At 41.9% G+C, this 17,496-nt stretch overlaps 1 protein-coding gene across 5 annotated transcripts in view; it reads right to left on the reverse strand.

Annotated features, from left to right (window-relative positions):
- FRMD4B (FERM domain containing 4B) overlaps positions 1–17,496 on the reverse strand; it is a 360,926-nt gene that overhangs the window by 49,230 nt on the left and 294,200 nt on the right. For all 5 annotated transcript variants that reach the window (XM_050781288.1, XM_050781285.1, XM_050781286.1 and 2 more), the window contains 2 exons: positions 5,091–5,174; positions 2,355–2,420 (listed from right to left, as the gene is read on the reverse strand). In XM_050781288.1, the coding sequence (XP_050637245.1) occupies positions 2,355–2,420; positions 5,091–5,174 (150 nt within the window). The remainder of the gene's footprint in view (positions 1–2,354; positions 2,421–5,090; positions 5,175–17,496) is intronic.

A 17,496-nucleotide genomic window follows, 5' to 3' on the forward strand; every position in this document is an offset into this window, starting at 1 on the left:
TAGATGAAGCCACACAATAATGATCAGAAGACTCTGCATTTAAGCGTGGCTACTTTTTTTTTTTTTTTTAATTGTTTTTTAAGTTCTAGGGTACTTGTGCAGGATGTGCAGGTTTGTTACATAGGTAAATGTGTGCCATGGTGATTTGCTGCACCTAACAACACATCACCTAGAGATTAGGGCCAGCATGCATTAGCACTTTTCTCCAATGCTCTCTCCCACCCCAGCCCTCTCCTGACAGGCCCCAGTAAGTGTTGTTCCCCTCCCTGTGTCCATGTGTTCTCATTGTTCAGCTCCTACTTATAAGTGAGAACAAGTGATGTTTGGTATTCGGTTCCTGCATTAGTTTGCTGAGGATAATGGCTTCCAGCTTCATACATGTCCCTGCAAAGGACATGATCTCATTCCTTTTTATGGCTACATAGTATTCCATGGTGTGTATGTACCACATTTTCTTTAAATTGATCCAGTCTATCACTGATGGGCATTTGGGTTGATTCCATGTCTTAAGCATGGGACTTTGTAATATACAGTCACGCATTGCTTAACAATGAAGATACATTCTGAGAATTGTGTTGTTAGGTGATTCTGTCCTTGTGCACACATCATGGAGTGCACTTACACAAACCCAGATGGTAGAGCCCACTACACAGTTAGGCTGTATGGTATGGCCTATTGTTCCTAGGCTACCAACCTGTATAGCATGTTACTGAGCTGAAATATTGCAGGCAATTATAATACAATGGTAAGTATTTGAGTATCTAAACATAGAAAAGATACAGTAACAATATGGTATTATAATCCTATGGACCCACCATTGTATATGTGGACAGAAATGGTACATGACTGTACTCACTAGTTTACTCTAAAACCCTTAATGGAAATTGTCACTACTTCTTTTTACTTTTCAGTTCAGAAAACAGGCACAATGAATTAAAATGTCAAGGATCCGACTTCAGGATGCTAACTTCTGATTTCTGCTGCAAAGATAACAGAAGGTGTGTTTTGATAAAAATGAGATTAGAGGCTGGGCACAGTGGCCCACGTTTGCAATCCCAGCATTTTGGGAGGCCGAGGTGGGAAGATTATTTGAGGTCAAGAGTTTGAGACAGGCCAACATGGGGAAACCGTCTCTACTAAAAACACATAAATTAGCTGGGCATGGTGGCACACGCCTGTATCATCCCAGCTACTCAGGAGGCTGAGGCATGAAAATTGCTTGAACCCAGGAGGCGGAGATTGCAGTGAGGTGAGATTGCATCACTGCACTCCAGCCTGGGTGACAGAGGGAGACTCTGTCTCAAAAATAAAAAAGAAAAAAAAAAAAAAAAAAAAAAAGAGAGAGAGAGAGAGATTAGAGCAAAGAAGTAGGAGTGTGAGGAAAATCTACAATCTCCAAGTCCTTATTTCAGTTTTCACAGGCATAGAAATAATTTTAAAAGTTTAGTGTAGCAACTTCTTTTTTTTTTTTTTTTTTGAGGCAGTTTCTTTCTTGTCGCCCGGTTGGAGTGCAATGGTGCAATCATGGCTCACTGCAACTTCTGCCTCCCCGGTTAAAGCAATTCTCCTGCCTCAGCCTCTCGAGTAGCTGGGATTGCAGGCGACTGCCAACATGCCCGGCTAATTTTTGTATTTTTAGCAGAGATGGGGGTTTCACCATGTTGGCCAGGCTGGCATCGAACCCCTGACTTCAGGTGATTCGCCCACCTCAGCCTCCCAAACTGCTGGGATTATAGGCGTGAGCCACTGTGCTGGCCTGTTCTTAATAATGGGTGGTAACTCTGTAAGTCACAAAATGTAGAACTACATTACAACAGCTAATTCTTAGTAGCATGAAGAAACAGATTATCTAACACCAATATACTATATACTTGATTCAAAGTAGAGTCACAAACTGGGGGACAAAACAGGGCCTCTAGATAGGTTTTATTTGGCTAACATTATATTAAATTTTCTTTAAATTACTTCCCAATGAGATAAGATTTAAAAATCTGAATTTCCAGCTTCTCTTGGAAAACAAAGGATCTGGCAACATTATGCCTGAATTCTAAAGCTGAGTAACTTTGCCTGTACTTAGGATGAAAGCTCACCTGTTTACCACAGTCCCCACCATTCCCTATTGCCCTACATCTGGCCTACATTTCTCATTTTTGTTACCTGCCTGACACTGGTAGGTATCTGAGTTGGTGACATCAATGTATAGAATGACCCAAGACATTTTCTAATTCATGGTAAGATATTTCTAACCAGATAAGGACTATGTTCACAAAAACTACACAACAGAAATCATTTCAAGTGATACCTTCAAATGAGAGATATTAAAATTATATTTAAACAAAAGGAAAGATACTTACTGAACCACAGCCTGACCCCGAGTGAGACCTTTGATTTTCAAATAATGCTCAATTACCCTGTCCTCACTGTAAAACAAAGAAATGAGAAGGATTGCAATGCATGATTATCTGAGGTACAGTCACAGTTTCCACATTATCAGCAAACTTGAGAGAGAAAGCCTTCAGCAACTTGTTTGGTAGATAGAATTTGGCTTTTGTTTCTGTAGGAGATGGATTCCTGAACTTCAGACATTTGATGCCTGCATTATCATCTTCAACTTATATTTTATGTAGCATATTTATATAATATATATATTGCTACCTTTAAAACTTGAAGCACATGGCCAGGCGCGGTGGCTCACGACTGTAATCCCAGCACTTTAGGACGCTGAGGTCAGGAGATTGAGACCATTCTGGCTAACACAGTGAAACCCCGTCTCTACTAAAAATACAAAAAAGGAGCTGAGCGTGGTGGCATGTGCCTATAGTCCCAGCTACTTGGGAGGCTGAGGCAGGAGAATCACTTGAACCTGGGAGGTGAAGGTTGCAGTGAGCCGAGATCGAGCCATTGCACTCCAGCCTAGGCGACAAGAGTGAAAATATGTCTCCCCCCAAAAAACTTAAAGCTCAGTGGCTCATACCTGTATTCCCAGCATTTTGGGAATCTGAGGCAGCCAGATCACCTGAGGTCAGGAGTTTGAGGCCAGCCTGGCCAACATGGTGAAACTTCGTCTCTACTAAAAACACAAAATTAGCTGGATGTGGTGGCACACGCCTGTAATCCCAGCTACTTAGGAGGCTGAGGCACGAGAATCACTTGAACCCAGGAGGTGGAGGTTGCAGTGAGCCGAGATTGCGCCATCGCACTCCAGCCTGGGCAGCAAGAATGGAACTCCATCACAAAAACAAAAAACAAACAAAAACTTAATTTACTAGAAAAGGAAACAATATTAATTTCTCAAGTGGAAAATGATCTTTTGCCATAATTGGATGGAATATAATACATATAAAATAATGATATCAAATGTTAGTTGTAGAGCATTATTGAAGAAATTTTGAGCATAAGGCCTATCCTCTCTTTGGTTAAAACAGGGAGATCAGCAAGTGTTAGGCATTAAAGACTTTGTCCTTGAATGATTCAGAAAGATTTTAAAAGAATTTAAACTGCTTCTGAGTCTGTGTGCAATCTAAAATACTCTATTATCACCACTTACAGACACATTGCTTTAGGAGAAAACCCTTTTATTGCCCTAGAGCAAAACCTGTTGACTGGAAAGGAAATCTCAAGTATAACCTAGAGGATGAAGTATTTCTATCTCCATATGACTAGTCGTCATTAGTAATGTCTTTTTTTTATTATTATTAAAAAACTATCAAGGTCAGGTGCAGTGGCTCATGTCTGTAATCCCAGCACTTTGGGAAGCCAAGGCAGGCGGATCACGAGGTCAGGAGTTTGAGACCAGCCTGGCCAGCATGGTGAAACCCCGTGTCTAATAAAGATACAAAAAATTAGCTGGGCATCATGCTGCGTGCCTGTAATCCCAGCTATTTGGGAGGCTGAGGCAGGAGAATTGCTTGAATCCAGAAGGCGGAGGTTGTAGTGAGTGGAGATCATGCCATTATACTCCAGCCTGGGCGACAGGGGAAGACTCCATCTCAAAAAATAAATAAATAAATAAAACTATCGCTTGGCCGGGCCCAGTGGTTCACACCTGTAATCCCAGCATTTTGGGAGGCCAAGGCAGGTGGATTACCTGAGGTCAGGAGTTTGAGACCAGTCTGAGCAACATGGTGAAACCCTGACTCTACTAAAAATACAAAAATTAGCCAGGCGTGGTGGGGGGTGCCTGTAATCCTCGCTACTCGGGAAGCTGAGGCACAAGAATCACTTGAACTAGGGAGGTGGAGGTTGCAGTGAGCCGAGTTCATGCCACTGCACTCCAGCCTAGGTGACAGAGCAAGACTGTCTCAAAACAAACAAACAAACAAACAAACAAACAAACAAAACTATCACTTGAAAATGACATGGTTAGCAGTTTCCAGAGTCAAGATGCTGTGTAGCTTCAGCACTTACTTTCACTATATATTTGGGAATATACTTCCAACTTCATACTAAACGTCTCAATATTGAATATTTATTTTGTAATGTCTATTTTGTAACATTTTAGCAGAAAGAAAAACCATCTTGAGGATTCAGACTAAAACCAAAGAGAATGTATTTAACAAGAATATAAGAATTTAAAGGAAAATGTAATTTAGGAAAAAAATGTGGGATGAAAATGGATACTATGGATTCATTAAAGTACAAACAACTAAACCAACTCAATATATGCAATATCTAGCTGTAGTAGAAACCTCTGGTCATTATGAAAGTCTCTGATCCAAGGAAATCTGTATTTTATAACACTTATATTGCATTCTGCTAGATTAAAGCTGCATTACACAGTGACTGCACATATACTGAATATTATATATTCACCTAGAAGCATACTCTACAGACATTTTATGCACTTGAAAGAAACATCAGCCAGCCACTCTTTGCAAATGACAGCAAGACATGTCTTAGTATAATGATCTCCAGTAAGCTTCGAGTACATCTTTTCACTGAAAGGATCAAGGTCTACCTGTGGTAACTTTATACAATTGATGGGCAATTTGATATTTTTCTCACTTACATTTCTTTTAATGCCCTGAAAAGCATGTAGTTCTGAATGGAGGCTATGAGAATGGGTCACCTGTTACGTGGATTTGGCTTACCAGTAGGCAAGGGATGGATGCTCCTGAAGAGTTTTGGTTGGAAAGGCTGGTAATGTCTTTAAATCTTTCCTGGCATTCTCATCACTAAAAAGAAATAGAATATGATAATGTCAGGTACTGCTATCCAAAAAATTATCCAAGCTGGTCACCAAATGAATGAGATCAAAAAAATAACTATTTACAGCATCTTGAAGCCAACATACACATGGTTATGGACTCTAACTAGAAACAGCCCCCAAATTTAACAACTGAGTTCTATGATGAGATGTTGAAGTTTATAATATTGTCTGCATGTGTCTATTTTACACATAACTATGATTATAATTGTACATTTTTCACATTGGATTTTTATAGAACATTCTTCACATTTCATTATCCACTTTCTCCGCGTTCCTACAGTATCTTACTAATTATCTTTAGTGGCTACATAATATTCATCATAGTGGAATACTGGTTATCATGAAACCATTCACATAACATCACCAGTTTTTCATAATAGATATCATTGCAATGAAAAGGTTTATGTAGTTGTTTATATTACTCTTCTGTTACTTCCTTACAACCCTCTGAAATATAGCAGACCAACTCAGTCATCTGCAGAAATCTCTTGACTAGAAGATGACTGGAAAACGTGCTTCTAATGAAACCCAAGGTATCTCTTAAGTCACATTAAGTGAACTAAAATGTACCTCATGTAAGGTTAGCTATTATCTAATTATAAAACGGCAAAATTCTAGTTGTCAAGAGAAAGGTGTGGTCTTTATAGAACTTTAAAAAAGGGAGAACAGGCCAGGTGCGGTGGCTCACACCTATAATCCCAGCACTTTGGGAGGCCAAGGCGGGCAGACCATGAGGTCAGGAGATCGAGACCATTCTGGCTAACATGGTGAAACCCCATCTCTACTAAATATACACACACAAAAAAAAATTAGCCGAGCTTGGTGGCAGGTGCCTATAGTCCCAGCTACTTGGGCAGCTAAGGCTGGAGAATGGCATGAACCTGGGAGGTGCAGCTTGCAGTGAGCTGAGATCACACCACTGCACTCCAGCCTGGGCGACAGAGTGAGACTCTGTCTCAAAAAAAAAAAAAAAAAAAAAAAAAGGGAGAACAGGTAACACTATCCAGTCATAGTTGCTTATGAGAGAAAATACTCTAACTGCTGAGTATTTAAGGATACAATCTATGAGGAAAAGGACATGATTATCTAGAGCCTATTAGAGTGTAGAATAAGCACATGAAACAGCTACTCAAAATTCTGATCAAATTGGTGTTCATCAAACAGCATAACGCTAACTCTTCCTACGTTCCCCTTCTTCCTATCTTTACCACTAGCTACCCTTCGATAAAAGGCTCCCAAGTGCCAGATACCATGCAACACACTTCTTGGGCATTATTTAACTCATGTAAGGCTCACCACAAGCATTCCCATACAGTAGATACTATTATTATCTATTGAAGTAGACGAGCCCCCCAGCTGGAGGACCAAACATTGAACCATTCCTTATTGCTATTACATTTCAAAGCCAGGGTTGTGGCCTTTCCTACAGGTGAAAGATCTAGCTTTCCAAATTACTACAGGAAATAGTCACTTGGCTCCTATTCTTACATAAGAATAAATCTCTCTATTCATTTGAAATCTGAGTGTTATGGCTTAACCACACTGACAATCTTGGGAAACTGGTTTGTGCTTCCTGAAAATCAAAATATACCACAATCCAATTCATTCATATTAAAGGTCAACTGTCAACTCCCAGTATATTTATTTTTCTTAATAATCTCTTTTATGTTCTGTCTGGCATACCACATTTACGTTTTTTTTTTTTCAAACCCAAGACTGTCTGATACATTTACTCCTAAATTGTGATTTTTTTTAATGAAGGGCAAATGCATGCATATATTCAAAAATGATAAATTCAGGACAACATCGTGTTATGAATCATCCACATCAACCACATGCTTGTTGTTATATCTGGATCTAGGTGAACCATAGGCCATGTTTCAAGAACCCAGCCTAACATTCACTTACTTGGATTACAGTTAATTTTGTGGCAGTGGAGACCTCACTAGACTGGAAGTTGCTATTAATCATAAATTTATTTATTCAGTTAACAAAAATATGTAGAAATGAGTGTCACATGCTGGAATTGTTTTTAACTCATATAAATGCAGTCAGCCAAAAGGGAAAGGAGAATGGGGAAAGAAGTGAGGGAGAAATTTTGTCTGTCATTCCATTCAATAAGCTCATGGTTGAGAATAAGTACAAAACAGGTGACTTGAAGCTGTTGTCCTTAGTCCTATGTCTCTCAAAGCACAAGTATCTCATGACACTGAGATTTTTCTGGCATTCAGGCATTTAATACATGTCTGCTAAACTCAAGCAATCTTTATATCTAGTGCCTAAAGAAATAGCTGTGTGTTTCAACTGGAGAAAAATACCACCTGTGTTGGATTTATTGAAAGATGAAGTTTAGTCTTCAGCATATCATTTTCCCAACAGTTTTCAAGAGTAATTTGAACTATACACAATCAGAATCTACTCCAGTTATAAGATGTTATTTGTTTAGAAATTTTGGCTGAATAAATCAATAAATTACTAAAGGTTAATCATGAGCCAGTATCTGAGATAATGATGAATATTCACTCATTAAGACCTTTTTTTGGGTACTAATCAATCACTGAGAAGCAACTAAAATGTGCATTAATAGGGAAGTAGATTAGGGATCATTTTAAGGAGAATTTAGACTACCTTGAAAAAAAGTATTCTTAACCAGGCGCAGTGGCTCATGCTTATAATCCCAGCACTTTGGGAGGCCGAGGTGGGTGGATCACCTGAGGCCAGGAGTTTGTGACCAGCCTGACCAACATGGTGAAACCCCGTCTCTACTAAAAATACAAAAATTAGTTGGGCGTGGTGGCAGGCGCCTATAATCCCAGCTACTCAGGAGGCTGAGGCAGGAGAATCGCTTGAACCCGGGAGGCGGAGGTTGCAGTGAGCCGAGATTGTGCCATTGCACTCCAGCCTGGGGGACAAGAGTGAGACTTCGTCTCAAAAAAAAAAAAAGTGGTTCTCAACATTGGCAATTTTGCCCCTCAGGGGACATTTAGCAATGTTTGAAGGCATTTTTGATAGTCACAACTGAGGAAGGAGGTGTTACTGGCTTCTACTGGGTAGTTCCTACAGTAGTTCCTACAATGCACAGGACAGCCCTCAACAACAAAGGATGATCCTGCCCAAAATGTCAATAGTGCTGAGATTGAGAAACCCTGCCTTCAATTATAAGAATCCTGAAAATTCTACCGTAATACTCTACAAAGCATATCTTTCAGACTTACAGAATTTTTCTCTTATGTCACTCTGAATATTAGACATCTCAGATGCAAATGTCTAATAGGGGCCAAGTGAGATAGGCATTAGAAAATCAACTGGGTAAGCGAGCTGAAAAATGGTAAGTCAAACTCAGCATCAGACCCGGGGACAATGAGAAATGGTATGAACTATGAAGAGAGGAGAACATCGTCCATGTTTCATATAAGATACAGATTTGACTGTGTGTGATGGAGATCAAAACTTTAGTTAATTTCTCTTCACATAAGTCAGAGCTGGCTGGGCATGGTGGCTCATGCCTATAATCCCAACACTTTGGGAGACTGAGGCGGGAGGATCCCTTGAGCCCAAGAGTTGGAGACCAACCTGGGCAACACAGTGAGACCTTGTCTCTACAAGAAATTTTTTAAAAATTAGCCAAGTGTCATGGCATGTGCCTGTGGTTTCGACTACTTGGGAGGCTGAAGTGGACCATTGGAACCCAGAAGTAAAAGGCTCTAGTGAGTTATGATTGCACCAATGTATTACAGCCTGGGCAACAGAGTGAGATTCTCTTATTAAAAAAAAAAAAAAAAAGAATGGAGAGAAGATGTCTTCTCAGTTTCTTGGTTTCTAGTTTCAGATAATTTGCTAACTGCAAATTGTCAGTAGTGAATGATTAAAGGAGACAAGTAATTTAGGCAAATTACTTGTCTCGCTACTTGTGGAATTTTGACTATCCCTCAAAATCACACTTTTTTTTTTTTTTTTGAGGCTGGGTCTTGTTCTGTTGCCCAGGCTGGAGTGCAGTGGCTCAATCATGGCTCACTGCAGCCTCAACCTCCAGCCTCTAGGGCTCAAGTGACCACTTGGGAGGCCACCTCAGCCTCCCAAGTAGCTAGAATCACAGATGCATGCCACCATGCCTGGCTAATTTCAAATTTTTCATAGAGATAGGGTCTCACTATGTTGACCTGGCTGATCTCAAACTCCTGGCCTCCAGCAATCCTCCTGCCTTAGCTTCCCAAAGTGCTGGGATTACAGACACGAGCCACCATGCCCAGCCCCCCAAAATTACATTCTCAGGGAAGAATATGGCCTTATTTCTTCACATTAGAAAAGGCTCCTGTTAATCTTCCAAATCTGGTCATTTGTACTATTGCAAAATATCCCTTGTGAATATATAACATCACTTTCCTATAAGAAGCTGTTTAATATAGGAATTTTCCAGCAAGCCATCACTGATATTTGAAGTGGTTGAGCTGTGGACGTGACTATAACACTAAAAGAAAAAGCCAGCAGAATAATTAAAAGATGACTGAGACAGACAGCCTGGCAGAAAAAATAGGCTAAACTCTTCAACAAGCAGTATATAGAAGTAGAAATCCAAATGGCCAACAGAAAAAAAGAGTTCAACTTCATAAGTTATCAAGGAAATGCAAATTAAATCCTCAATTAATTACTAATACACACCAGACTATCAAACTTTTTTTTATCTTTGAAACGGAGTCTCACTCTGTTGCCAGGCTGCAGTGCAGTGGTGCGATCTTGTTTGGTCCTAAACAAGGACCCGGGTTCAAGCGATTCTCCTGCCTCAGCCTCCAGAGTACCTGGGACTACAGGTGCATGCCACCACGCCCAGCTACTTTTTGTATTTTCAGTAGAGATGGGGTTTCACCTTGTTGGCCAGGATGGTCTCTAACTCTTGACCTCATGATCAAGAGATAGACCGCACCTGGCCACACTATCAAACTTTTTTTTTTTTTTTTTTTTTTTTGAGATGGAGTCTCGCTCTGTTACCCAGGCTGGAATGCAGTGGCGCACTCTCGGCTCACTACAACCTCTTCCTCCCGGGTTCAAGCAATTCTCTGCCTTAGCCTCCTGAGTAGCTGGGATTACAGGCGCCTGCCGCCACGCCCAGCTAATTTTTTTGTACTTTTAGTAGACAGGGTTTCACCAAGTTGGCCAGGCTGATCTTGAACTCCTGACCTAGTGATCCACTTGCCTCAGTCTCCCAAAGTGCTGGGATTACAGGTGTGAGCCACTGCATCTGGCGACTATCAAACTTTTAAAACTCCAATAAGATCTAGTTTATATGGAGATGTAGTGCAGTAGGAACTCTCATCCATTACTAGTAAGAATGTCAATTGGTACAATCATTTGGGAAATTTGCATACCCTATAACCCAGTAATCCTCTGCTAGATATATTCCCTAGAGAAATTTATATACAAGAATAAGATTTAGGGCTAGGCGCGGTGGCTCATGCCTGTAATTCCAACACTTTGGGAGGCTGAGGTGGGTGGATCACCTGAGGTCAGGAGTTTGAGACCAGCCTGACCAACACAGTGAAGCCCCACCTCTACTAAAAAAATACAAAAATTAGCCAGGCATGGTGGCGGGCACCTGTAATCCCAGCTACTCGAGAGGCTAAGGCAGGAGAATTGCTTGAACCCAGGAGGCGGAGGTTAAAGTGAGTTGAGATCATGCCATTGCACACCAGCCTCAGCGACAGAGCACAACTCTGTCTCAAAAAAAAAAAAAAAAAAAAAAAAAAAAAAAAAAAAAAAGATTTACACCAACATTGTTTACACAAAAGAAAAACTCAAATATCCCATAACATTACAAATGCTCAAACTGTATGTATTCAAGTAATGGAATACCATGCAGCAAAGAAAATAGACAATAGCTACACGTAACATGAATTTCACACATATTGAGCAAAGATACAAGACCCCAAATAAGAAACACAATCACTATTTCACATATATAAAGGTTCAAAACAAACAAAATGAAACTAGAAAGAATCACACATAAAGACAAGCGCCCGAACTCGTCTCATCTAGGAAGGGGCTGGTTAGTTCTTGGATGGGAGACAGCCTTGAAATACTGGGTGCTATAGGCTTAACAAAACAAAGACAAGAAAATATGTACCATAGAGTCAGAATGCCCATGAGGAAAGAGGGAATTTTACTCTAGGTAGGAAAGTACAATATACAATGAGGGGCAGGAGGCTTCTGGGGTCCTGGCAACATTCCTCACTGGCAGTGGTTATATGGCTGCATCCTCTTTTTTTTTTTTTCTCTGAGACTCTGGCACCCAGGCTGGAGTACAGTGGCATGATCTTGGCTAACTGCAACCTCCTCCTGCTGGGTTTAAGCGATTCTCCTGCCTCAGTCCTCCCAGCAGCTGGGACTACAGGTGTGCGCTACCATGCCCAGCTAATATCTGTATTTTTAGTAGAGACGGGGTTTTGCCATGTTGGCCAGGCTGTTATCGAACTCCTGACCTCAGGTGATCTGCCTGCCTCTGCCTCCAAAAGTGCTGAGATTACAGGATTGAGCCACCGTGTCCGGCCCAGCTGCATCCTTCTAATTTGTTCCTTATATCAATATACATATTTTCTGCATTCTTCTATGTGATATAATTCACAACAAAAATGGAATCAAGTATGGCCAGTTGAGTGGATGTAGGGAAAGCCGAAGTTCAAGCTCACTGCCCTGTTATGGTGAGGTGCTGCAATGGTGACGCAAGAGGTTAGAACCTACTGAACCAAAAATGAATCCACTGGGGTGTTAGAAACACTGGCATGTTATTCTAGAAGGTTAAGCTCGATCATTTTCAGAGTTTAGGATCAAACAGGATTTCACGTTTGAGCAGACTGGCAGTAGCTGAGTGCTTATTTGTTCCCCCTCCTGGGGAATTTGTTTGGGAGCCTGAGGCTGCAGGGATCTATGGAGCTTGTAGGAACAGTCAGGTCTGGCTTCTGCACAGAAGGCCCCTCCCTGGCTGGCTGGGCAGGAGGCATGATTTATGAGTCAGGATCAACCTCAGAGTTCAGAGGGAGGGCCCAAAAGTAGTAGGGGAGGTGAACAAGCCTCAATCGGGATGTCTCCGCCTTTCACCAGCAATAAATACATTCAACCTGACTGGACATTCCTGACCCTAATGGCAACGGATATGTTATTTTAAAGATGCACTTGACCAGAATTGCCATGAGGGACTGGTTTCTCCGGGCCCTAGCCAGAGAGAATGCCCATAAATCTACATCACTTGCTACTTCTCAGTGACCAAACCAGAAATTGCTTCTCTCCATAATTTCAGCAGGAATTCAGATGTCACAATGAAGAACATGCTTGCATTTTATCTGATTATCTAGGCTGAACTCCTCCCTTAGGCATTCCAGATTCCTATTTCGATAACTTTCCAGAAGGAAGCTGCCCATGACCCTCTACTTAACTACTACAACTATTTCTCAGGCAACAATTCCTTGGGTCATTCTGAAGCCCTCTTTCATGGGCTGTTGTTTTTCTTTGCTGACCCCAAGTACCCCGATGGAATGTGCCAACCCCACTCATTTTTGAGAAAGCCACATGGCTGGCAAAACTGAGGCTACCCTTTGTGTGTGCTGGAGCACTTGTGTGGAAAAAGCCACCCCCAGCAAATGAGTGCACCTGCTTGTGGCTAATTGTGGGCTTGCACAGCAACAATCAGCCACCTGCCCTCAGAGACTGGAGTAGAAGGGAGTGCAGGCAATTAGCAAACTGGGCATGCTAGCACTTCCTAGAGAAAACTAAGACCCTTGCTGTCCTATGCTTGGTGTGAGGGCATCCTCTATTTCTAGAACAGCTTAAAAAAAAAAAAAAAAAAGAAAAGAAAGCCCAAGCCCCAAAGCCGCAAATTTCACTTTTTTTTTTTTTTTTTTTTTTTTTTGGTAGAGATGAGGTCTCCTATGTTGCCCAGGTTGGTTTCAAACCCTTGGGCTCAAGTGATCCTCCCATCTTGGCTTCTCAAAGTACTGGGATTACAGGCTTGAACCACCACACCAGCCCCGCATTTCACTTTTCTTCTCCAAACAAAGCGCTTCCTTACCTGAAACCTAAACCAAGGGTGCATAAAAAATGCATGTTAAATATAATATCCAAGTGGAAACAGCTACAGAAACCTCACGTTCTAAACCTAACCTGTTTAGAAAGTTAACTTGGGGCTGGGTGCAGTGGCTCACACCTGTAATCCCAGCACTTTGGGAGGCGAGATGGGTCACTTGAGCCCAGGAGTTCGAGACCAGCCTGGCCAACATGGTGAAACCTCGTCTCTACAAACAATACAAAAAAATTAGCTGGGCGTGGTGGCACATGCCTATACTCCCAGCTACTTGGGAGGCTGAGGTGGGAGAATCACCTGAGCCTGGGAGGTCGAGGCTGCAATGAGCCACGATCACCTACTGCACTCCAGCCTGGGTGACAGTGAGACCCTGCCTCCAAAAAAAAAAAAAAAAAGAAAAAGAAAAAAAAATTAACTTGAGACTGGAGTTCTTTTTTCAACTCAAAATCCTTATTTCAGAAAATGCATATGTGGATGTAAAAAAGCCATAGTTAAGTGCCTATTTGAACACTCAGTAAAGTCTAAAGCCTGTTATTAAGTATAAATGTACCATACAGCTTATTAATTAATCTGTTTTTAAATTTCTGATTAATCAGATTAATTAATTTCTGATTAATTAATCAGAGATTAAAAGATTATGACACGGGCCTCCCAGGATTTGGGCAAGTCATCACAGCTGAGAACTCTAATTAGTACTGTGTCCCATGCAAACCAAAGATTTACTGTTATTAGGAATGGAGCTAATTGGAAACATTTGCCAGTCTTCTGGGGATGCCTTGTATAGGCCTTGATGAGAAGTCATTTCTTTGTCTATGCTTACTAGAAACCTGTGATGACCCATCAAGGTTCTGAACTATACTGAAGGAATGGGACAGAGTTAGTGATCATAGCAGCTACAAAAGTTTATTTAGACCAGGCGCAGTAGCTCATGCCTGTAATCCCAACATTTAGGAAGGCTGAGGCAGGCAGATCAGTTGAGGTCAGGAGTTCCAGACCAGTCTGGCCAATATGGTGAAACTCCATCTCTACTAAAAATACAAAAATTAGCTGGGCCTGGTGGCGCGTGCCTGGAGTCCCAGCTACTCACGAGGCTGAAGCAGGAGAATTGCTTGAACCGGGAGGTGGAGGCTGCAGTGAGCTGAGATCATGCCACTGCCCCCTCCAGCCTGGGTGACAGAGTGAGACCCTGTCTCAAAAAACAAAAACAAAAACAAAACAAAAAGAAACTGCATTGAATGTCTGTTAAATAGGTGTAACAGGTGCCAACTTAACTATCAATCCAACCATTTGAGCTGGATCTTCTATTGAAGGATGACAGATTGCATAAACAAGTAATTATTAAAAAGGATCTTGGTTACTATTAATAAACACCAATTTCCTCAACTAATCTACTGGCACTGATCAAGACCTGGGTGATTAGCAGTTTAAGAGCTTTTCACTGACTAACTTGCCTTCAAATTGCCCTTTATTAAAAAGAATATCATGTTTCTTTCAGTTGTTTGTAGAATCTGGCCTTCAATGATGAATTCAGCTTATTATCTGCTGGACTAAATAACTAGAAATTTCTAACCCTAAATTTCTCTTTACTGATTCCTAGGTAAAGCAATATTAAAGGTGACAAACACAAGAAAACAGTGATTATCATTGTACCCTCGTACCCTGACCGGCAGCATTGGCATTCTCGGATAACTTGCTGGAAAGGCAAATCTCAGGTTCCACCCCAGACCTACTGGATCAGAAAGGCCAAGGGTGGGGCCCAGCAATCTGCTTTTAACAAAGGGCTTAAGAACCACTGCAATAGGATAAACACAACATAAAACAGAGATTTTGACTGGGTGTGGTGGCTCATGCTTGTAATCCCAGCACTTTGGGAAGCTGAGGAGGGCGGATCACTTGAGGTCAGGAGTTCCAGACCAGCCTGGCCAACATGGTGAAACCCCACCTCTACTAAAAATACAAAAAATTAGCCGGGTGTGGTGGTGTGTGCCTGTAGTCCCAGCTACTCAGGAAGCTGAGGCGGAGGCTGCAGTGAGCCAATCTCATGCCACTGCACTTCAGCCTGGGCGACAGAGTGAGACCCTGTCTCAAATAATAATAATAATAATAATAATAATAATAATAATATTTTCAAGAAAGAAACCATAATCAACTCCTTAAATTGGAGAGGTGGTCAGGGAGGCTGTGCAAAGCTTTTGGGTGGACAGCTCAGGAGGTTTGTTTTAGGAGACTCTAGCAAGTGACCTGAACTGGCAGTGACAAAATATGAGTGCTGTCATCTAATCCCCCAAAAGAAATACTTCTAAAGGGCCAGGCGCAGTAGCTCATGCCTGTAATCCCAGCACTTTGGGAGGCAGAGGTGGGTGGATCACCTGAGGTCAGAAGTTCAAGACCAGCTTGGCCAACATGGTGAAACCCTGTCTCTACTAAAAATATGAAAATTAGCTGGGCGTGGTGGCGGGTGCCTGTAATCCCAGCTACTCAGGAGGCTGACACAGAAGAATTGCTTGAGCCTGGGAGGCGGAGGTTGCAGTGAGCCGAGATCATGCCACTATACTCCAGCCTAGACAACAGAGCAAGATTCCCTATCAAATTAAAAAAAGAAAAGAAAAAAAAAAAAGAAGAAATACTTCTAAGCGACAACAGCTCTCTCACTGGGTATTACCAGGTGGCAGAGACTGGGCTAACCCTGTTCTCTATAGGCGTATTATGCTATTAACATCAGTGTCCCTGGTCCATGGATGTGAAAACAGAGAGTTGAGAGAGATTAAGCAATTTAAACTCACAAAGCAAATGCGACTCCAAACCTGTGCATTAACCACTTTGCCTTACTCCTCCAGGATTCTAGGAAGAGGGGACAGGAAATGGGGAAGGAGCAGAGGAAAGATTTTAACTTTGAGGCTTCAGCATTTATCATTATGGTGGCCACTGATTAATTCCATCAAAATATGTATTGCTTAGGTGATGACAGTCTACCTTTTTCAACTAGATCAAACTGGATTACCCCAAACTGGATTAACCACATCAAGGATCTGAACATAGATAACAAGACTTAATGTGTTAGCAGTGTTTCTTGAACAATACCAAACCAGAACAAACCAAACAAAAACCATAGCCTAATTGTCCCTTAGTATCAAGGACACCAAATTTAGGGTTTTTTGTTGTTGTTGTTTTGTTTTGTTTTTGAGACGGAGTCTCGCTCTGTTGCCCAGGCTGGAGTGCAGTTGCAAAATCTCGGCTCACTGCAACCTCCACCTCCTGGGTTCAAGCGATCCTCCTGCCTCAGCCTCCCGGGTAGCTGGGACTATAGGCAACTGCCACCATGCCTGGGTAATTTTTATATGTTTAGTAGAGATGGAGTTTCACCATGTTGGCCAGGCTGGTCTGGAACTCCTGACCTCAAGTGATCTGCCCGCCTCAGCCTCCCCAGGTGCTGGGATTACAAGCATGAGCCACCGTGCCCGGCCCCAAATTTAGTTTTTAAAAAACACTTTTACATGAGCTGCAAAACCAGACTCCAGTCATTTTCAGCAGAACCTTAAAACAGGGAGTCCAAACTGCTACAGGTGAGAAGTCCAATATATCAATTAAGGCTCCTTAACCCACAAAAGGTATTTCTGAAGCCCCACTTTTTATACTGACTCAAAAAGCTCCAAGTAAGATCTCTACCCTGGATGAGTTATCTCTGTTACTGTTAGGGGATACTAAGGCCTGGGATGGGCTGAAGAAAAGAAGAAACAAGCCGACACTTTTATTTGCAGTCAATCATATGCAAAGGCAGAAAGCTAGAGCTCAAGTTCATTCAATGCCTCATGCCACTCCTGATTATCGCAAATGAGTTCAGAAAAACTGATTACAGACTGAGCTAATTGCGTAACAGCTAAAAGAAAGAGGCCTCCTCACTTTCTACCCATCCAGACTAAACTTAAAAGAGAGCAGTTCCACCCAGCCAGGTAAGCAAGGTGAATTCATTTGGTCCAACCCTTGAATGCGCAGATGAGAGAAACAAGACCCACTGAAAGTTGAAAACTTACCAAAGTTCCCACAGTAGGTGGCAACAGATCTAAAGGACCAGAGGTTTGTTCTCGGAACAACTGCAGGCCGGAGCACAAGAGGAGGAAGAGGAAGAGGAGAGAATTGGAAAGCTAGGGAGGAACGGAAGAAGAGGGAGGGGCCGGGAAAGGAAACGCCCAGCTGGCTGTGCCAGACCTTGCTCTCCTCC

This window comes from Macaca thibetana, chromosome 2 (genome assembly GCF_024542745.1).
Source record: "Macaca thibetana thibetana isolate TM-01 chromosome 2, ASM2454274v1, whole genome shotgun sequence".
Classification (NCBI taxonomy): domain Eukaryota; kingdom Metazoa; phylum Chordata; class Mammalia; order Primates; family Cercopithecidae; genus Macaca; species Macaca thibetana.